A 23,380-nucleotide genomic window follows, 5' to 3' on the forward strand; every position below is an offset into this window, starting at 1 on the left:
GATTGCATTGTAATGCAAATGAGAAAAACTAACCGTGAAAAGGGCTATTGACATTTGAAGAGATTGTTTTACTATTGAAGTGTCATATTTATCTTGTAAATACCTTAAGTAATTGAGGATCTTTTTATTGATATCTATATGATCATGTTTACCAAGTTCGGCTCTACTTGTCATATATAGTTGACTCTTTCTTCCTTTCAATCTCGGTGAATAGAAGCGTCTCTTCCTTTCATGAGCCTTATATTGGCCATAGACAAATTGAATAAGTACCCCGAGCATCGAGTTGAAATGTTTGGGATGATTTGAGTTTCGGTGGGGCAAAACAGAAGTTTTCAATCCCTCGGGACTCAACATGGCCGCCGTTTAAGGGTCATTTCCTGCCTTGCATACGGTGGTTGCCCCCGCAGCACATGCGGCAGTCAAAACTTGACTTTCCTCCGTAAGTGGTACGTTTCATGTGTGCCCTAAATGACCTAGTTTGTTCAGCTGCAAGAAATGCCACTCGAAACGAATCGATCATGGGTATTTTTTCTTATTTTTTTCCCAAGTTGAACAAATATAAAGGCAATATTAAAATTGTTTTGACCTATTCTAATACTTAGCTAGAGATTGCAGAGTTAACCGCAACGAAGAACTAGCTATTTAGTGTATAATTTCACAGCTAAAATCTTGCCTGGCGAAAACAAGCCAGCGAGTTGCCGCACGCGGGTGACCCGGTTTTGTCGCCAAACTTGAAGCTTAAAACCCAAAAATGTTTCAAATTTTTAATTTGTTGCTACTGTATCTGTTGTAGATTGTCGTGGTTTTTGGTTTGTCCAAAAACCACGAACCTTTTTACAATCAAGTCGACATCAAAAAGAAGAGCATATGGGAAAACATTTGCACTACACAAATTACTCACAAGTACAAAAAACTTCTTCATAATCTTCCCCCTTAAGGTTTTTAGCAAATAAAGCAAACCAAAAAATAGAGAAAACCGCCAAAACAAAATGGTACTTATGGCCATATTTAGCTATATTTCAACATTTCGTGTTCCAAACTTTGGGGAAACCTTTTTCACTCGCCATGCAACCATTGTCTTTCCGTGGTTAATAGCCACCCTGCCCACTTAAGGACGGTGCCTACTAATTAAAGATATTTTTGCCCCGGTTTATGATTATGCACGAAATGCAGATCTTAACAAGTGTTATTGAAATCCAAAAAGAAAGTTGGGGGTAACCACGCATTTTTCAAAGATAATTCATGAATAATATTCGTAAAAAGCTATGGCGTTCTTCCTCAAATTGAAGCTTAATTTAATATCTCTCAAAAATGCATGGTTACCCCCAATTTTCTTTTTGGATAACAAGAGTACTTACTAAGATCTACTTTCTCCGGATTATTTAAACCGCACAAAAATATCCCTGTATTAGTAAGCATCAGCGATAGGAAATCCGAGTATCTGGAGATACGCAGAACGTATGCGCAATAACAATAGTATGCACCCTCCCGCGCTTTTATCACGTGATCCAGTGGAGGTGGTTTAGTTCCTGCCGTAATAGTTCGTGCGACGAGGGACGCGACAAGGAAAGTTTTGCTAAGTGTAGCAAGGTAAGATTCTCTTAATTTAAACGCTGTTAAAATGAAGAAGAGCATACGAAGCGATCAATTCCTCTGTTTGTACATTAACTTATGGATGTGATACGTCAAGAGACGCTGGTCGCGTTTTATATGCTATATCAGTTGGATACTCAAGCTTCGTAGTAGTAAAGGTTACGTGAAAACGCTTCGAAAACATATTTTAATAAGCTGTTACAGACTTGAACTTAACTAAATCCAGTTTTTATCAGTAAAGCTTACCATTTTCTAATGGGACGGTTTATTTCATGATCCATTTTTGTGTTCATTTTCAGTTAGCGAATTCATAAAATGCGAAGGTTTCGGTGAATGTCCTCTGACTATTAATGTTGAGTGAGTTATTTCTACTGAATAGCCTACCGTTTTTCAAGGAGGTCGCTGCACAATTTCGTTCGTTTAAGACGAACCAAACACCGTAATTACTTAGCCTTCCATGATGAAAAATCCCGACCAATTTGCCTAAAATACACTAATCTTGTTTTCTTGTTTTTTGAACTAAATTTTGAGTAAATAAAAATGAAAATCGACTACAAAAGACTATCTTTTTTTCGCTGATGGAAAGTCAACTTGTTTTATCTGAGTCAGCTTCTAGAATTGTCTTTACAGAACTGAATACCTCACCTTTTCCAAAAAAAAAAAAACCAGACTCATTGCGATATTGAATAGGTTTGTGCCGACGTGTTTTATTACTAGTAATAGTTTTCACTACATCTGCCCACGCCTAAGATAATACGGATGGCAGTTGAGGTGTTTTCCAATGAATTTGTGCTGCACATTGTGATGTCTTCATATTATTTTACAGGTAATTAGGTAGGTAAATGAAAGATGCATGGAAAGAATGGGTCAACAACAAACAGCATTTATTTGTAATTTTTCATCAACGTTTATTTGATACGATACGATACGATGTCAATTAAAAACCAATTTACATAATTTTGGAAAACGCCTTGAAAATATGATAGTAAAAGTGAAACAGGAACATTCAATGATCAAAAGACAACATTTTGATCCATGTGGTTCTTTCCACGGTACCTAGAAATACCATAAAATAGGAATAAAATCGGATCGGTAATTATTATTATCTGTGAATAGCTGTTGTAAAAATGATCGAAGATTGTTTGAAAATGTCGATACTGAGACTATGCTTTTGCTTTATGAGGTTGCCTCTAGCACTGTTTGTGGCCGAGTCTGTCGCCCCTGTTCAGTCTGATTTCATTTGTGTCTGGCAAATTGTCGCCCCTGTTTATGATTTGTGCCTGAAAAATCAATTTCTGACTCAGGCAATATAATTTTCCATCAGATACTGTAATCTTTGATTTTCAAAGTAAAAGGAATGATGTAAATATTTGAAAATTACTTACCTTCAATCAGAACCTGTTAAGCAATACCGATACCACCCTGCGCGCTCGGTTGATCAAATCGAGATTGCTTTCCGCTATACAATATATACCCTATTTACATATTTTTTTTTTACGCGGGGGCTTCCAGGTTGCCTCCTCGGGTTTTGGCCAAAACCCTGCGGGGGCAACAATTAAATCAGTCGTTATCCATATTAGGGCCTCTGAAACTGCTCGCTAAAAATAACAGTTTTTTGTCATTAGTGTTTTTCATTTAATTGTATTCATTTAAGTATTTAATATGTATTTTAATAAAATAAGTATTTAACCCTTTAACTCCCAGTAGTGCCACTTATAGATTTTACTCTGTCTAACGCCAGACGATTTTACTCGTCAATGGGGAACCCCACGGGGCTGAAAGGGTTAACAACAGCTGGATTCACTCAAAAACTATGTCCCCATTAACCCTTTAACTCCCAGTAGTGCCACTTATAGATTTTACTCTGTCTAACGCCAGACGATTTCACTCGTCAATGGGGAACCCCACGGGGCTGAAAGGGTTAATATGTATTTTTAATAAAAAAAAGTGTTCCAAGTTAATAGGCCAATGGTCAGCTTTGACACGTAAATATTATAGTTGTTGTTTGTGGTGATGACGAGGATCGTGATAATAATGATTCAGATGCTGCCGAAACTGCTAGTTAGTAAGAAACTGGTAGTTTAGGAAACTGCTAGGTTAGAGCTGAGAAATGATAATAAATGCACCACCCACCCCCCCCCCCCCCCAATCGAAACCTTGATAAAAAATAATATAAAACAAGAGAAATGTATGAAATTTTCTTGTGCGAAAACAGTATGCCTGACTGACTTTTTCACTTAAGTTGTACTGGTGACGGTGCATCACCAAAACGTGATTTACTTTACAAAATATTATTGCGCCGGACGCAATCAATCCGCTTTTTAAGCCTGATTTACTTTTCTCTACCACAGTCGCAGTTCAACTTCTCAGTGCTAAACCTTCTCTACTTCAGTACTTTTATAAACACCGAGTCCGAGTTGTGCAAGACGTTATGTGATCACTAAACATACACGCATGCAACACTGAGTAAGAATGAGGGTGTTACTTTCGTGCATCTGTTCTCACCCCTCCTACACACTGACGTTACTCACAATTCTAGCCCCACACGACCTCTCCCTTATTTTGTCGGCTTTTGTAATCGCAGGAAAAAATAACAATTGGGAAAGGTCCTTAAACCTCCGAATACGCCTATGTAATCATTTTAAGTTTTTTGTTATCTAATGTAAGTTTTCCTCGTATTCCATAGAAATAATAAATTTGAAATAAGTTCTTTCCGATTGGCACCGGGATTGATCTTAGAGAATCAGTAGGAGACACGTCTGCTGTGATCACTATAGCGAAATTGAGTAACTTTACTTGATACAATATTGGCTTGACGTCCGGCTGCAAAGGAAAAAAAAGTATTTCCTCCTTTGTCTGTGACAGAGTCCATTAAAAAAATGATTTTAATGGGGATCTTAAATGCAATAAGCCAGTAGACATGGAAAAAAAATCGACTAAATCATCTTACCTGATCACCCGGTAATTAAGAACATAAATGTTACTCTTCGTATTGTTTTACCTGGTTTTTACACGCGTTAAATGAAAAAGAAAAATTTAATAGCGGGTTGCAATCACACCAATCCGAACATTGTATTTGATTTTCCTTATTTTTAAATGAGTTGTATAGGAGTTCGCTATGGAGAAACCTGCATTCACCAATGCTGTAATGCAACGAATTAGTGGATACTGACCATAATCAATAATTGTTTAGAAAAAAGTATATGAGGTTTGGCACAAGGTTTGATAGTATAAACCATGTATTTCAGCCGCCAAACCTATTCGTCTCTTAAAGTAAGAGGCAAAAGCGAATGGCACAATGAAGTAGAAAAAGACCCTATTCAATTAACTTAGCTAAGGAAAACGATTATGCTAACCGCACACTTAAAAAAGAGGATGACATTCTTTCAATATTTTGTTTGAGGAAGTCGGTGCATCAAAGTGAACGCTCAATTAAAATTCATTATGTGTCTCTCTTGCAGTCAGGAAAGCGCATTTCCGATCGCAAGACCCTATATTTCCTACCTATACCCAAGAAAAATTACGCCCCGCAGACATCTTGGTAAGGAAAAGCAAGAAATTGATCCAGAATTAGCTAGTTCGTCACGGCGTCAAGTGGCTTAAGAGCTCGTTTGAGTGTTAGTGAATTGTCTTAAGATGACTTTTAGGATTTGTCTCACAACACTGTACCTGTTGACAATTTCATCTGCACTTACCATCCAGGAAGAATACACGGCCGCTAACGCCAACAAGGTAAACACCGATTTATTTGTAGCTAAGAAACTTTGAATTGATCATCTATATATCGCATTATGATTGACTTACAATAAAGGTGTTTTGATACCTAAGGAATATTGAGCTCGAGCACCATAACGGCAGCCATTATTCGCTTGTATGTTTTGTTTTTCACATGTTCATGTCACAAATTCTGGAGTATTTAAAATTGTACATGTCCATGCTCTGGTAATACGCTCCCAACACTGAATCGCTACATGAAAAAGGGAGGAACTAAATCGACAAACCGCCCGGTTAATAGACAAACAGATTTATTGGTGGTATACTTACTAATTGACGACTTTGGGCAAGTTCTATTCCAAACACACGGCAAAATTAGATTTTAACCCTAATCTCATCCACGGTCAAAATAAAAGGAGCCAGTGGCGCCGAACGCTCCGCATTGATAAGCGCCACGTTTAACATGGTACGGACCTAAATAATAAAAGCCTGAAACCTATTCTCTCGAGAAAAGAGGCTAACCTCTCTCTCTTTGTGAGTGGAGGTCAAGAGGCGGATGGGATTAAGGTCTGTCCGACTGGGTTATACTGATGACTTACGGCTGGTTTCACGGAAAGCAAGCATTTTACCGGAGGTTTCTAGTTTGGACTTGGCCAGCCACACTACGGGCCAAGGTTAGACCTTCCTTGCGTAAAATTATCTTGCCTGCGTCATGCTCAAGTTAAAACGGTTACCCCCCAAATCTTACCGGCAGAAAAACCTCAAACTAGCTATTCATAACCGCAAAAAGGCGGAATTGTTTTGCCAAGTCGTTTGCTGTATTTTCTTGCCAAACCAAATGGGCGTCGCAGTAAAAGTTTTTTTATTTAGCTTTCCGCGTGACGAGCTATGAGATATGTCTCGTGAGTGATTTCCTTGTTCCTCAAACGCACACAATTGCAAGCAGAAATTGTGCGCAAATGTCATTGGGTAAGCCACGTGTGACTCGAGTCAGTAATACTCAGATGTGAGCTTTTTAAGGGAAAATTAAAGAGTAGTTTTCAATATATATATAATTCATTATGCCGCTAAGAGAAAACCATAATCAACTTCAGCATTTCAAAAGAAGTGTGACCGATTTCCGTGGAAAATTACCGAAAGCCGGTCCGGAAAAGGAGCTTTTGTTAAATGGACATTAGACAAAACGTCCTGCATTTCCGGCTGAAAAGAATGGAACTGTTTAATTGCGGCAATCACTTTGTTTTCTCTAAATGGCACTAGGCAAATATTCGGCGATTTCAAGAGAAAGTCAAAAATAATGTGAATGATATCTTTTGACCCTTGTATCTGCGCAAATAAAAAAATTCGATATAAAAAGTATCAGTTCATTTGCTTCAGGGAAGATCAATTACTTGGGCCCTTTATATGTTACAGCTGCCGAAGAGGAAAAAAAAATCGCAAAATATTGGAAATCCTTACTTAACCAAAACACGAACTAATCACGACAGACACCATAGGTTGACGATGAGTCTCCAAAAGAAATTCATTAATTCTTCCCCTTAAATAGAAAATCCCTCACTCCGACGGTGTACGAGTATTTGTCATATCATTTTTTCATGATCATAGCTTTGCAAGCATGCATCGTAATGAGATTGGCCGTTTTAAGACCGGCATTCCCGTATATCTTTTAATCGCACAACTGTCGTTGAAAATATACTTGTTCTAGCCAAGTGTTACTGGTTTACTTTCGAAAACACGTCTCAGTTTTTCTCGGGGACTAACGCCGGCTCGAAGTTTACTTGTCGAACAGTATCCAGTATTCCTTGTGGGGTATGCCAAGGAGGTACTCGTCATTCCTGTGCGCATTCAGTACTGATATTAACAAAATTAAGACAAAAAAAAATGTAATGCATCGAACTTGAAGCGTCTGGTGGACTGACCGAAATGAGTGAGTTATTTATTCATACTTTCATGCATATTTGAAAGTATCAATAGGTTTTGTTGCTTAAGCAAAGTCCAATCTCAGAAAATGTCTAGACAGTTAAGAGGGAGGCGAAATGAACTAATTCCAGCCGCTGATTGATCGACATAATTGTTGCTTTGCCGACGATTCCTTTAATAATATTATTAATAAAGCTTTTAGTCTTCAGTTCTCGGTTTTTGGAAAGGTCGATGGATATTCACTGATTGGATAAATCACATTCAGGAAATAACCATGGATAACGCTATAAATGCAGTAATTATTCATATTTCAATTGAAATACTTGAATTGGCATATGACTCAGAATAATGCAGTGTAAACATTACCCATGGAGCATTCACTGTGGTTAGTTCTTCTGAAAGAAATATTTTTTGGGCATCTTTTCATAGACAGCGAAAAGAAAGATCCTAAAGCATTGAATAAATAAAGGAAATGGTCAAGGTGTAGAACTCTATTAAGAAATAAATCAATTTCACCTTATTTTGGAGAGAGGAAACATGGTGGTTAATATTGGAGTATTTAACACAAGTTTGGCTGGACAGGAGCATTCGGCATGTAATTTTTATATAGGTACATATTGGTAGGGGTACGAAGCTCCATTATTTTCCAGAAAGAGAGGAAAGCCTGAAAGCGAAATTTGTTTAAAGATTAATGTAAGACACCCACTTTGCAGGGATGCGGTTCTTACATGAAGGAAGATATTCCGTTTGAAAAGGGCAAGAATGCCGGAAAAGCAGATCTTGAAAAATGTAATTTAGGGTAACCTCACACTCGCCTGAGATCTTTAAATAGCGAAAGTAATTCCAAAAAAAGATTCAAAAATACATTCCAACAATATTGAACTTTTCCAAGATGACCCCACTCTGAGCGCCCGAAAAAGACATTTCCCACGTAATATATATCTCAGCTAAGATTTTTTGTCATTGCTATTACTATGTTAAGCAAAACGAAAGTTTCCTTTTGTTGGGAAAAATCGCGCTTGAAGGTGTTGTATTTCAGGGCTTAGTTCAGTGTCGATCATCGATACGCTGAACGCGCACACACTGCGGCTCTAGTCCGTTCCGCGATGTTCTTCTCTGTTACGTTAAATTGCACCGAATCGCATTTCTTTACTACACCATTAAAACGTCGCGCATCAAAAAATGCTCGTGGTGGTCATGTTTATGTCTCAAACTGATCTTCTGCCGGGGAAACCAACTCTCATTTACGCAAACATTGTGTTTTGCTTTGGGCTGAAACAACAAGTGAACGGGCTTGGCAGGTAAATGTGATAGGCAGCCTCCCTTAAAATCCAGTCTAATTGCAAGATAATTATTTTCAATTATTATATATCAAATTTGTCATCAGTAGAAAGGACTTTTTGCTGGAGATGACTCTTGTAGCTTTAATCGTTATCTTTATCCAGGTTAACATCATCTGATTCGACTGCAGGCGTGAATATCTTAAGCCTGTTCCCTCTGCTTTTTATAAATTTCTTTGTCAAGAGTTTTAATGCTTGTATTGGACTTTCGCATGCTTTCGCATGCTATCACGGGCTGTTAAAAAGATTTTACAGCCTCCGGTCTGAACCTGGAGATGTTTCGGTGCCTTTCAGTTTTTCCCACTCATCTTTGACTTCCTGGGATACTTTGAGCATGCTTGCTATCACCTCATACCTGAGTTTAGTCTTACCCTTCTGTCTTAGTTCCTCTTCGCTCTAATCCTGTTTGGATAACTCCAGTGTTTGAGGAGTTTCGGTGCTTTACTTGTCCAAGTTCATACCCTACTTGGAAGAGGTTTCCTTGCCAATTCCCCTCTCTTTCGAGAAGGAGAGTAGTCCAAGCATTTTAGCGAATAAAAGTGGTCAACCTATCACTAATTGCAACAGAAAGTTTCTCTACGGTTTTATAACCAGAAATATATCCTCTACAACATATCAAAAGTCTAGAACAATCTAAGGAGAACAAGGGGAGAAAAATCTATTATTTATATGAATACTCTGATGCTGAACATGAAAACGAGGCTATATAAACAGTTATCTTTTGCAGGCTGTTACATAAATCAAAACGTTAGGAAAACCTTGTAATTGTCTTTATTGATTGAAAAAATATTGTCTTAACATTTTGAGACCGTTTAAAAATAATAGCCGCGGACCATTAGTTACTGCAGGCTCAATTCAATACGAAAATTTGGTTTTATCAACGGAGTTGATAATGTAAATTGGCCACCGTACGGAGATTCTAAAAGCTGACGTTTCGAGCGTTAGCCCTTCGTCAGAGCGATTCGCTCTGACGAAGGGCTAACGCTCGAAACGTCAGCTTTTAGAATCTCTGTACGGTGGCCAATTTACATTATCAACTCCGTTGATAAAACCAAATTTTTGTATACTACTTCCCCACCGACGCAGCATCACAGTTTCTTTAGAAACTACCCCCTCAATTCAATACGGCCGCCTCCACGTGGGATTTGCTGTGTACAGGTGAGTCCTTTTCTTACTTGTTTTGACTTGCTTTTCAATGTTTTAAATATTGATGGTGATTTGAATAGAATGTTAAGCACAATAAAACACATTTGCAAATTAGATAACCTTTTTGCAGAGAAAAGTAGAATTATATTTTGGTTTCACTACAGTGTATGTAAGTTCGTAAGCTTGTTAGCAGTTTAAATACAACAATTTTCTGCACATATAATGAAATAAATTGTAAGCATCATGTGAATTTGAATCGTTTATTCTTCGAATTCATGAAATATGATGACTATTGGCCAGGACAAGCTGCATAATAGCCCTATTTCGCAGTTAAGTTATCATATTAAGATAACAATAGAGACCATCGAGGCACTTCAGTTCGGGCTCAAGCCACAAAATACCATATTTTTTCTGGAGTTCGTGAAACTATTTTAGTATAAAAATGGTTTTAAAATGTACGAGAACTAAAATTCTTTTAGTTTACATTGTTTATATGCTGTGCAAGATTGTAGTTGTTGATGCAACCGTATTAAGGTTATAACAGATATTTTAAAGTTATAAATGTACAAAAGAAGTATTGAAGTGAAGTATTTTGGTGACCTATAAGTAGATTTTTTACTTAAAAACGTACTTAAATTTGACAAACCGAATTTATGATGGCAAGAACAGACTCGGATTTCGAATTCAGTGTTGTAACTAGACTCGCTGAAGCTTTATTAGTTCAATCAATCTTGGAATATTTATGATTTCAGATAATCTTAAACTTAATCTGTGATGGATGGAAAAGCCAATTGCATAATCTGTAAAGAGCCACTCGACCAAGGGCCTGACTCCGCTATAATTACGCTAGGAGAGAAAGGCAGTGCAAGTGTTAACAGAACAAGTTTAGAGCGTAATGATAGTACTATCTGCACCGTACCTGAGCAACAGGTTCACCAATATTGCCGCAAAATCCATTGCAACCCTAACAAAATAGCCCAAGCAAAAAGAGAGGCCGCCCAAACCCCAGACACAAGTATTTCCCACTCCAAACGCTGTTCAGCGGAAAAGAGCTTCAGTTTCAGCAGTGATTGCTTTTTCTGTGGAACGCCTGTCAATGTTGTAGACCAAGGGAAAAAAAGAGAGGTCTTTAGTGTAACAACCCTAGACATGAAGGATACTATATTGGCGACATGTTGTGAAAGACAAGATGCATGGAGTGACATTGTACAGGCCAGAATTATGCACGTACATGACTTACCTGCCGCTGATGCAGTGTATCATCAGACATGTAGCGTCAATTTCCGCACAGGGAAGCAAATTCCAAAGATGTTTGTGACTGATGAACCTACGCACAAGAAGAAAAAAGTTGGCCGACCGCAAGATGAAGAAAAAACGGATGCGTTCCTGCGAGTAGCAAGGTTTCTTCAAGAAAATGACGACGAACAGATAAGTGTGAGTGACCTTATTGACTTAATGAATGATTTTATGGCAGACTCGGAAAGCACAGCGTATGGCCATACACATATGAAGGCTAAGATCAAGGAGCACTTTGGTGATGAAATAATAATCACTGAATTAAATGGAAGGGCTAAAGTAGTCACGTTCAGGAGCACGGCAGAGACTGTTCTTCAAGAATTTCATGCTCGTCAAAAGGATCATCCTGAACAGGAAAAACAACACATCATAGAAACTGCTGCCAAGCTCATTAAGAATGACATCAAGTTAGTAGACACTTCAAATGAGCACTATCCCACCGTAAATGAAATTGAAACTGAAGAGAGATGCCTTAACTTCCTTCCTGCCACTCTCAAGCTTTTTTTAGAAGGGATCTTGACAGGAAAAGATGTCGGCCTTAAATTGGCATCTATTGGACAAGCCATGATGCAAGCAGCCCGCCCTCGAGTTCTACTTGCGCCACTTCAGGTTGGAGTGGCTGTACAGCTTCATCACCATTTTGCATCACGTATCCTTATTGACTCCCTCCACCGTCATGGATTTTGTTGTTCATATCAAGAAGTGCAGAAGTTTGGACAAAATGCAGCTGTAAATCAAGGAACTGATATTCCCAGCCATACTTCTGAGTTTGTTCAATATGTTGCAGATAATGTTGATCACAACACAAGAACCTTGGACGGCAACGATACGTTCCATGGCATGGGGATCATAGCCGCTGTTACCCCCGGAACAACGCAGAGCCAACTTGTTCTAAGGAGACAAGTTAATGCAGAAGATATTTCCACAGCAGGATGCATCCAAATACAGCACCAGGGCTTAGCAAACCAGGAAATAGAGATAAAGTACAATGACATAGTTATCCAGAAAGCCCTCGATCCAACAGCCAATCTTCTATGGAAGACGTCACTCTTATTTGGTTTCTCTCGACCAGCTTGGTCTGGTATGATGCAGTATGTTCATCGTGGTAACCACCCGGGTCAGTCCTCTGTGACATTCCTCCCAATGATTGACATGAGTTCAAGTGACCCTCCTTGCATCTTCTCCACATTGAAGTTTGTAACTGAACATGCACGCAAGCATAACGTAACACCAATTATTACTTTTGATCAACCACTGTGGTGGAAGGCTTTGACAATCATTATGTCTGAACCTCTGGGAAGTGACCTTTTTGTAGATGCAGCTCTTAACACACTCATGCTATCCAAAGCTCTGACAGTTCCCATTTCAGGAATGCAAGATACGCCAAATGAGTCAGCGGCAGCTGAAGATGAAGATAAAGATGAAGATGTTGCATCAAATACGCCATCTACTGCAGATCCCAGACAGAATCCTGACCTTCAGGAAGATCGTGCCCTGTATGATGAGTTAATAAACAAAAAAAAAGTCAGCAGAAGAAATTAGAGCAGCTGATGTTCTAGACAGGATAAAAGGCCATCTCCAACAACAGAGGGATTTCATGAAGGACGACCGCACAGCATCGCTCTGGCTGCAGTATATGGATATGGTAGACATCCTTCGCATGTTCATAAAGGCTGAGCGAACCGGTAATTGGAGACTCCATCTACAAGCTTTGTCAGAGATGCTTCCCTATCTGGCTGCCTCAGGGCACAATCTGTATGCTAAAAGTGCCAGATTGTACTTGCAATCCATGAACATCCTTGAGAGTGAACATCCAGATGTATACAGGAAATTTGACGCTGGGTTCCATGTAGTTAGAAGAAGCAACCGCATGTGGGCAGGACTCTCGACAGATCTTGTGATTGAACAAGTGCTAATGAGAAGCGTTAAGACAAGTGGTGGTCTTACAAGAGGACGTGGGATGACGGAAAGACAGCGACTGACTTGGTTGCTCTCCATGGCTGCCTGTGCCGAGATGAATCATGTCATGTTGGACCTCACCAGTGTAAGTTACAGCACAGGCGAGCAGAACAAGGATATGACCAAGTCCAGGCAAGCCCGCGACATGAAGGACACCCGGAGTTTGCTCTTTTCTCTAGCAGAAAGAAACCCTTTCACACCTCATCAAGATCTGATGAACATCATGAATGGCGTCCATGCTGACAGTTCCGTGAATGTGGAAAATGCTAAGGAGATCGGACAGACTATCTTAGAATCCATGACAGGAAAATCAGCTGTGGAATTCAAGTTCAAAAGAAGTAATCAGGTCATCACACTTAGTACAAAGTCATCTGTCAAAATTGATGGAGAGAAGATCCAGGTGGATCCGCAGCTGTTGTTTCAGCGTCTGATTATTGCCAGTAAATCACTGGATGACATGGAAGCCATGTTCCAGCATGAGCTATGTAGCTATCCAACAGCTCTATTTGATTCCTCGTTAAGGCTGCTTCAGCCACAAAAGCCAGTACTAGCAGATGCTATCTGGGCCAAGCTGCCTTCCGATCCTGCTGGGCCAACCGTTGAAGTCCAATATATGTTGGATGGTGGTGCGCTTCTTCATCGGATCCCTTGGCCACGTGGATTCCCTACATATAGGGACATCTGTGATTTGTACTGCAACTACGTGACTCGGAAGTATGGTGCAGCAATTGTTGTCTTTGATGGTTACACTAGCAGTTCCACAAAGGATATGACACAGCAGAGGCGAGCGGGAGGGAAAACAGAGACAACTGTCACATTTTCTGATGATATGAAAGTTACCATGAAGAAAGATCACTTCTTGTCAAATTCAAGCAACAAGCAATCCTTCATCAATATGCTGAGCAGCTATCTGCAGAAGAGAAATTGCCAAACACGTCACTCCCAAGCAGATGCTGATCTCCTCATAGTACAGACATCTGTGGAAAGTGCAAGAAGGATAAACACCGTGCTTGTCTGGGATGACACCGATCTTCTTATCCTATTGTGCTATCACACGGAATTGGATGCATTTGAGTTATTCTTTCAGCCTGAGCCAAAGGCCAATTCGATAAAACGGCGGGTCTGGAACATGAAAGTGCTGAAGGAGAAGCTTGGTCAAGAGGTATGCAGCAACATGTTGTTCTTCCATGCAATCCTTGGATGTGATACCACTTCTCGCCTCTATGGTATTGGTAAGGGCGTCTCACTGAAGAAGTTCTTCGCCAGCCAGCATTTTCGAGATCAAGTACAAGTGTTCAACAACACATCTGCCTCCAAGGAGGATGTTGTCGCAGCGGGTGAAAAGGCACTGCTTTGTGTTTACAATGGCACGTCTGACGAAGGACTGGATTCTCTTCGATACCGACGGTACTGCGAAAAGGTAGCCACCAACACTTCGCAAGTTCAGCCACAGAGCTTACCTCCTACATCATCAGCAGCGAGATATCACAGCCTACGTGTGTACGTTCAAGTCCAACAGTGGAAGGGGGTTGGAGAAACCATGTCAGCAGAAGAATGGGGATGGAAGGCCAGTGAAAGATTGCTTCTTCCTATCATGACACACTTACCTTCAGCACCTCAAGCCCTCCTTCAAATTGTGAGATGCAACTGCTCCACAGACTGCAGCAGCCTTAGATATACCTGCAGAAAACACAACCTAGAGTGTTCAACTTCTTGTGGTCAGTGTAGACGCTCAGGTTGCACCAACTCTGTCCAGCCGGATGACTGTGAAAGTGAAGATGATGACGATAATGATGATTTATGATTCATGCATTCTTCCAAATTGACACTGTCTGCTAAGGTGTCTAGATTATAGCTTTACTTTATTTCAATTAAGCCGGTGATGTTTCCATCAGTGAAAAGTAAACGAGGAAAGTTGTTTTGTATTTAGTCTTGTTCCCATGCTGATCTTTAAAGCCTTATTTGTAAAATTAGAAACGTACTAGGGAAAAGGATTATAATTCGTGATTCATCTGTCCTGCCCAGTTGAATTAGAACTTGTGAGGATGTCTGGATCATTATCTTTCTTGTTTGAATGACATTAGTAAATTTGCGATAAAAGAAATACATTTAAGAGTAGGTTATTGTATGTAGCCTCGTTTTCATGCTGTACCAATAGAGGTATGATGTATAAGTAAAAAATTAGGTCACTTCCCCTTCGTAGATTTTTCTAGACTTCTGATATGTTGATCGGGACACTTTTCTGATATGGATAGTGAAGAAATAAATTCTGTTGCAATTTGTGATGGGTCTTATCAATATATTGACTGGACTAGAGTAATCCTCAGCACGGATCTCCTCGATGTTCTGTCACGCATGCGCGACATGACGTCACTGAACGTCACTTCCACCCCTCCGCTACTCGCTATTTTCGCAAATGCCATAATACAGTTCATTTTGGGGGGTTATTTAGACATCCAGACATCCAGTTCACTGATGCATGATATAGTCCCAAGCGCAATTAACTTGTATTGTTTTCATATAAAGAACCCCCCAAACGTATTGCATTATGGGATAGGGAAAATGGTCTATTGGGAAGGAGGAGTTAAAAAGTCAAAATCGTTCTAGCAGGTCTTAACCTTTCCTCGCTTGAAAGGGAAAGCAAGGAAATCTCTGTCAAGCACGCGGGAACAAGCTCAAGGTTATGTATTCAACATCACAGTACAGGATTGCAAGTGTTCTACCGCCTTATGGGTTCAGGCAGGAAATAAATGCAGTCAGTATTATTTTATTTACTAGATGCTTAACGTGCCGGGCTTTTACACTTTTTCTACACAGGCTCATGACGGAGGCACAGATTGTCGAAATTCTATCGACTGCCCTACCTCGCCCCACAGCAAGGCGACTTTTCAGTGTCAGCACCATGGAGACTGTCAAGAGCATGAATTATGTCATGACTTTTTAAAGATCTGTTTTATTAGACAAATCGAGCGAAGCAGAATGAAACTCAAGAAGGCCAAAACTAAAAGGCCATCTCGTTGCAAGGTGGACGGAGACTGTCTCAAAAATCAAACTTGCCATATCTTTTTTTCAACTTGTGTCGACAAACCTCGCATGGAAACAACGGCAGTGACAAAAACCAGTGTTGCGAGCGTCCGGAGGTGCGAGGAAAACTCTGATTGCTCTGAAGGGCAATATTGCCATGATTTTTTCAACATGTGTCTACCAAATCCTACGGCTCGCATTGAACCCACAAGTTCTTCTCCTGCAGGTGTTGGATGCAAGTCGGCTTCAGAATGTAAAAGTGGAGAATTTTGTCATGGGTTAACCAGTCTTTGTTTGCCAATGCCTACGACTGCCAAAATGAAGACCACGCCGAAGAGTCCATATTCTTGTACTTCAGATACCGAATGCAAGATTACCGAATTTTGTCATTTTCTTACCGGCATGCGTCGTCATCAACATCTTGTTAAAGACAAGAAACTCCAATCTGCCCAGGGCGTTTGTATCGACAAAGCTTTGAAAGAAGTCCCTCAAGATCAGACGCCTGTCTCTCAAAACTGTAGTCAAAGTACGGAGTGCGGAATGGGGAGGTGTTGTTTGAAAGACTTTGGATTATGCGCGGGTTATCGCCTGTTAGGACAACTGTGTGTTGTAGAGGTAAGACAAACGAATAACTGATGCATCATGGGCAAACGTTTATAAATTTAAGGCTGGGCAAATCAACTCTGGGGAAATTTAGATATTCTAAATGAGGTTTTTTCCCTTGTTCAAGTTAATGCTTTATCAATGAACGAAATTATATATATAAGATGAATCATATATCATACTTATTAACCAACCGACCTTATTAACCAACTGAGTAATGAAGTCACTGATGTTGGGAGCTGGTAATTTGTTGGTTCAAATGTTCCCGTGACGAATGAATCAATGTGAAATGTAAAATGAATCATATATTGAACTGCGGATATGAAATCAAGGGAAACTACGATCTTCGCAGTCATGGACGCAATCTTAGCAACTGCCAGGGGTAACCAACGTCAATTTTTGGATAATATCTGCTCGGAAGACGATTTGAGATCTACAATTTCCGGAACATTTGTTGTAAAATTCCTTGCTTGCCTGCCTGTCCTTGGATTTTCGAACATCTAAAACATGGTATAATTGCCCATTTTTAACGGATTTTTACCCTAAAAAGGTCACCTAGAATTTTCGGGAACCTTTTTTCTGGTTGAAATTTTCGAAAAGGAAAGTTTTGATCCCTATAATTTTCGGATCACTAGACTTTCAGCTAGGGAATCCGAACCGATGAAAATTTTTTAGGGGATCAAAATATGGCTATATGTACAGTTTAAATACGAAAATAGTTTAACAATGCTATGTTTAAGTGGGTTTGAAGTATATTCTCGTTGGGTGCCCCTGAACTGCAAAGAGAAGCCTGAAATTTTCAGGACTTTAACGTAGGCCTCGCTATGCCGGTGCGATGCCGGTGCGACGCTCTAACCAACTGAGCTGTGAAGTCACTGATGCTGGGAGCTGGTCATTTGCAATTTTTGGGTTTAAATGTTCCCGTGATGAATGAATCAATGAACGAAATGATACAGGGGAAATAAATCGTATATCAAACCCCTTTGAAGTCCTGAATTTTTCAGGCTTCTCTACGCAATTGCGAAAAATTCTTTATACTGGTGCGAGGGGGTAATCAGGCATTAACATATGGCATAGATTGGGCATTACTTGCCAATCGCAAAAAAAAAAGAAAAATCAATAACTTCATTGAATCGTCATCACTTTGAAGGGAAGGTATTGCTTGTTCACAACGTTATTTCGGTTGCGAGAAGGACTTTGCATTGGCCCTTTTAATTTCCCGGTTTTATCACTTTTAAAGAAAACTAGACTAACGAGTAAAATGGATAATGGCGGCTCAGCTCACAACTGGAACTAACATGGTTCAAGTGTCTCATCCCCCCCCCCCCCCCCCTCCCCCTCCTTCTTTAATCTCCCAGTCACATTCCAGGAAAAGTGAAGATTAGAAACCTAGGGAACGATATGAAATTTCGTCTACTCTAATAAAAATTACAAATTGTGATTAACATGCTCATTATTTTTCTTTGCTTCACTTCAGACAGTTCCTTTTTCTTGCCCATGCCTATCTGGTCTTATATGCGTCAGTAGCAGGCGTCCGATGCGACTGAAGAAGTTAGGGAGAAAATTGAAGTTGCCCAAGAGAAAGACGGAAGAACTACTCGCGCAGTCAATCAACGATGCAACAGAGTTCATAGTTGGAAACTGCCAAAAGATATCGGATTAAACCATGCAAATTGGAGTTGTGAGACGTCAGCCCCTCAGCTTTACTAATTTCAAATGGACTCAGACTTTTGATTTAATCGCATTTTAGATCTTACATTGGTTTCCTGTGTGAAAGCCACTATCTTCTCAATTGGAGCACTAAAATCTTGTCTAAGAAGAAATTTCTTCACACAATTTAAATCTGTTAAAGAGTAATATACACCTAACGAGTAACAAAAATAATGATTCGAAATAGTTGCCCAATATTTAACTGAAAAGAACCAGGCAATCGCTTACAAATTTTAAATTATATTATAACAAACGTTATCCCCACCACGGAAAGGATTGGCACTGCCCTAAAATCGGCAAGTTAACCAAGTTTAGTTAGGTTTATCGAGAACTATAGAAACTGGACTTTGATCTGGCAAAGGTCACCCAAGTGATTCCATTGGAAAAGGAGTTTCGTTAATCCATACAGTCCTGGCCCAGTTGTGCAATCGATGGATAGCGCTATCAGCCGGATAAATCACTTTATTATCCAGCTGTATTAGTTATTGCACAAAAAACGCACGAAACCAGTACAAATATTCCACGATATTGTACAGTTCGTTATTTGTACACTTGGTTATTGTACAGTAGAGAACCGGTTTGACTAGTTTAGTTGCTGACGTTGCCCCGCAAGTACAAATCTGTCACACGTTCTCTTTTGTTTACAATTCATTTGCTAAAAATTCAGCGCAAAAAAGTTGGATAATAAATAGCTTATTAGGTGTTTTGGTGTGTAGTATTGATGAGTATTTCTATTCGTTGTTTGTATTTTGACTATTGTTTGGCTATTTAGAAAGACTGAGTGACTTAACACTCCCCCGATTAAGACGTATTCTGAGATCCCATTTTCAGGAGAAGAGTGCGAGTGACCTGTACAGACAGCTATCAACTTTAGTTCAGGAGCCACAGGAAAATCCTCAAAGCTTTTTAATCAGAGCCCTCGATACAAGACAAAAAATCCTGTTTGCCTCGCAGGAGGTTGATACTCAGTTGAAATATGATCTAAAGCTAGTGCAGGGAATGTTTTTACATGCAGTAGACACTGGTCTTCAAGATGAGGCCATTCGGATCAGGTTGAGACCAATATTAGAAAAACCAGATTTACAGGATGAGGATCTAATTCAACAACTGAATGTAGTAGTTTCAGAAGAAAGTGAAAGAAAATCCAAACTGGGCTCTAACCCTCGTCAAAGGAACCCAAGGGTGAACGAAGTGCATACATCACAAGGGGAAGGGGGATCCATCCAACAAGGGGCAACCGCTAAGAAGCTTAACTCCCCGGGAAAAGAGAGTCCTAGAGAAGAGGAGTTCATGGCCGCACTACACGCTGTCCGTTCAGAACTTACCACTTTAAAAGAATCAGTGGAGAGAAATCTAACCAATGAGGAACGTTTCGCCAGGCCCCTACCTGTAAATCAGAATCTGCAAGGGTATCAGGGCCCAAGGGGCTGTATCGACTGTCAAAAGGAAGGAAAGGGGCAGTTGTGCGACCACTGCCACATTTGTGGTAGTAGTGACCATTGGGCCCGTGGATGTCGGAAACGGAGATCAGGGCCGGGAAACAGGCGGGGGCTACAGCCGAGGGACAGGAAGTAGCCCCGCCCCAGGACAGATTTATAAAGTCCCACCAGTGTACTAATTGTGAGAGGATTGCAGCAGGATCCCAACAAAGTTTCAAACAATGTTTAGGTTGTAAAGCAGTTCGTTATTGTGGTCGAAGTTGTCAGAAACGTCACTGGGACAGTCACAAGGGTCTCTGCCAAGCGATCCAGCAACTGGAAGCTAGGAACAGTACGCCAGTACTTCGGGGGGTTGGTTATGTATTTGCTTGTCATTTGACACCCAGGCAACGTGTGGTAGTTGCAAGGTTGGTTGGCAAGAAGTGTAAGGTGTCATGTGTTCTCAACGGAGTCCCAGTCGAAGCCCTTTGGGATACGGGTGCACAGGTGTCTATTGTGTCCAAGAGCTGGCTTGAGGAATATTTGCCTTCCTCAAAGTTAAGGAACATTGAAGAGTTGCTTGGCGAGGACGTAGGACTGAACTTAAGAACAGCAAATGGTGGAACCATACCATTTGAAGGGTGGGTGGAAGTACAGTTTCAGCTCTCGTGGGACACAGAGTCATCAAGTTCTCTAACTGTACCATTCCTCATTGCAAGAGATGAGTTGGAAACTCCAATCATTGGTTACAATGTAATAGAAGAAGTAGTGAACGATAGAGTAACCGAAGGAAGCAGCTCCATTGTTGACATCATGAATACGGCTTTAAAGGAAGTAGCACTGGAGAATGTTACTGCGTTGGTTGATTTGGTGCAAAATGCAAGTATGGAGGACATGGGTGTGTTGAAGAATGGTAAGCGCAATCTGACGGTACCACGAGGGCAGGCAGTGACAGTACCATGTAGAATTAACTGTGGTTCTCTAGAGGAGAGGACACCAGTGTTATTTGAACCAGACCCAGGTATGCCTTGGCCAGCGGACTTGGAAGTTGTAGAGCAGCTCCTCACCCGACCGCGAGGGTCGCCACACAGGGTGAACATTACAGTCCCTAACCCCTCAAAGCATGAGGGCGAACGCTACTGGGACACTTGCAGCTAGTGCAATCGGTTACCCCTTTGGAACCACTCGCAGCACAAGACAGGCGCCAGGCGTCACCTGCAGTACAGTCCCTTCTACGTGAATGGAGTAAACTCGCAGTTGGAGAAGATGGAATCCTCCGGCGCAGAAGTGGCCCTAATCTTCAGATTGTCCTTCCGCAGAAGTTTCATCGAATGGTGTACAAAGAGCTACATGAAGAAATGGGACACTTAGGGACAGAAAGTGTCGTTCACCTTGCCAGGGAACGGTTTTATTGGCCCCGAATGAAAAGAGACATTGAACATTACGTGACGCATGTTTGTAGTTGCATCAAACAAAAGAGGCCAAACATCTTGCCAAAAGCACCAATGGAGACCATACAGAGTAGCACACCCTTCGAACTGGTGTCATTGGACTTTGTACACCTTGAAAAAGCAAAGGGGGATACGAGTATATCCTGGTTATAGTTGATCATTTTACAAGATTTGCCCAAGCGTATGCGACCACCAACAAGTCTGCACGAACAGCAGCGGACAAATTGTATAATGACTTTATATTACGTTTCGGGTTTCCGGCAAGAATCTTGCATGATCAAGGTGGTGAATTTGAAAATCAGTTGTTCCATCGGCTGGAGGAATGCTGTGGTATGGTCCGATCTCGAACAACGCCTTATCATCCCCAAGGAAACGGAAAGACAGAACTCCTGAACCAAACACTGCTAGCCATGCTAAGAACTTTGCCTGAGCACCAGAAGTCCAAGTGGAAGGACAGCCTCCAAAATGTGATTCATGCTTACAATTGCACTCGCCATGAAGCGACAGGATATTCGCCGTTTTTCCTATTGTTTGGCCGATCCCCAAGACTCCCAATTGATGTCATATTTGGTACCAAACCCACTGCCTACTCAAGTTACCCAGCTTATGTTAAGGAGTGGCAAGAGGCAATGAAAGAAGCATACGGAATAGACACTAAGAAATCTCGGCTGTCTGGACTCAGAGGCAAGAAACAGTATGACCGGAGAGTTCACAGTCCAGTACTCCAGCCAGGCGACCGAGTCCTTGTACGAAACTTAAGGTAGTGAAACGGAAAGGTGAAGAGAGTCCAGTTTATGAAATTATGCCTGAATCTGGTGGAGGGCGACACCGCGTGATTCACCGTAACCTTCTACTGCCATGCAATGATCTTCCTTTTGAAGCAAGGCCCAGTGACACCCGCAAAAGATCAAAACGGAAGGTGCCAACTGCCCAGCCACAGCTGTCGTCACCAGGGGCCTCCAATGTCGGAGACAGTTCTGAAGAAGAATCCGCCGGGATGTTAACCTTCACTCCTGTAGAGCCAGAAAGCGCGTTGTCATACAGTACCTGTTCAGCCAAGGAGCCTTCAGCCAACCAGGCATGCGCTGATGAGGAGGGGGCCTCCAGTATCTACCAACCTGACCTGCAGATACAAGCACCGACAGATCCAGTCCTTGGACCATCTGTAGTAGAGCAGTCAGAAGTCAGACCAGGAGAAGGGAGACCGATAAGGGAGCGCAGACCACCTACCTTACTAACTTATGACAGCTTTGGAACTCCGACCTATTACCAACCAGCGGGACTGTGTTTAATTAGCCACAATGCGGGAGCGGCACCAGTACCTGTACCCCTGGCACCAGGACCCCTTGGAGGAATCCCTAATGTGTGCATGAACTCTGTTTGGCCAGTTACACCATACAGATACGTTGACTCGTATCCTTTCTAAAGTGATCAGAAAAATCCTAACACGAACTTTGTGAATTTTTTTTTCTATGATTAAGTGGACTTTAAAAAAAAAAGGACAGAACACAAGTTGCACTTGTTACTTTACAACATCAAACTTAGTAGTTTGCCAGTGGAAGTCGTTGAACTTTAACAGTACTCCAAACTGTATGTGTCTACAAGTCTTAAGTGTTTGTACTCGTGGCTTTGTGGTTAGGGCCGGATCAACCCTTTCCACTAGACCTCAGGAATGAAAAGTTTAGACTTGTGTATTAATAACTGCAGACACCAGTCTTAGATAACCGTCTAATGTCGAGGACGACCTTTTTTTTTTCATAAGGGGGAGTGTGTACGGCCTATACAGTTAGGTTAAGGAATACGGTGTTAACCCCCCTCCCCCCAGTAACAAAACTGTAGCAAGGAATCATGGGAAGAATAAAGACACGAGGTTGTTGTGGTCCGCCATTTTAGAATCTGTGTGTGTTTTTAGTGCGAGTCCGAATCCGTGCTTCCGTCCGCTCAATGTGCAACACCACCGTACTTTTTAGCCAACAGTGCTACGAGGGAAATTTCTTTAACAATTTCAAGGTCAACGCGAGTCTAGGTTGCTGTGACAGTGTCTGAGTGGAAATTTGTTTGAGGAGTTAACCGGCTAATGGAGTACCATCTTGATTTCAATTCATGCGTTTACCTTTTAAAATGGTGGAGCAAGAAACATACCACTAAATTTCCAAATGGTTTCTCTTTCGACTAAATATTTGCATACTGTTTCCGCGGGGACCCG

The 23,380-nt window shown here is 41.0% G+C and overlaps 2 protein-coding genes across 2 annotated transcripts; both read left to right on the forward strand.

The window, feature by feature from the left end:
- The first annotated feature begins 1,547 nt into the window (after positions 1-1,547).
- Positions 1,548-23,087, forward strand: LOC137976050 (zonadhesin-like). The gene is made up of 4 exons (XM_068823316.1): positions 1,548-1,590; positions 5,055-5,325; positions 15,786-16,607; positions 18,073-23,087. Exons 2-4 carry the CDS (start codon positions 5,230-5,232, stop codon positions 18,256-18,258), a joined length of 1,104 nt encoding a protein of 367 aa, XP_068679417.1. The 5' UTR covers positions 1,548-1,590; positions 5,055-5,229; the 3' UTR covers positions 18,259-23,087.
- LOC137981839 (uncharacterized) lies at positions 12,730-14,772 on the forward strand. The gene has a single exon (XM_068828882.1). The coding sequence runs from the start codon at positions 12,730-12,732 to the stop codon at positions 14,770-14,772; it is 2,043 nt and encodes a 680-aa protein (XP_068684983.1).
- Positions 23,088-23,380: the final 293 nt, after the last annotated feature.

The sequence above is a fragment of the Montipora foliosa genome, chromosome 1 (assembly GCF_036669935.1).
Source record: "Montipora foliosa isolate CH-2021 chromosome 1, ASM3666993v2, whole genome shotgun sequence".
Lineage (NCBI taxonomy): Eukaryota > Metazoa > Cnidaria > Anthozoa > Scleractinia > Acroporidae > Montipora > Montipora foliosa.

Excerpts from the sequence above, each read along its gene's own strand:
- LOC137976050 (XM_068823316.1), top strand. The coding sequence starts at position 5,230 with ATGACTTTTAGGATTTGTCTCACAACACTGTACCTGTTGACAATTTCA. Across the intron at positions 5,326-15,785 it reads CGGCCGCTAACGCCAACAAG|GCTCATGACGGAGGCACAGA; the intron begins GTAAACACCGAT and ends TTTTCTACACAG. Across the intron at positions 16,608-18,072 it reads GACAACTGTGTGTTGTAGAG|ACAGTTCCTTTTTCTTGCCC; the intron begins GTAAGACAAACG and ends GCTTCACTTCAG.
- LOC137981839 (XM_068828882.1), top strand. The coding sequence starts at position 12,730 with ATGCTTCCCTATCTGGCTGCCTCAGGGCACAATCTGTATGCTAAAAGT.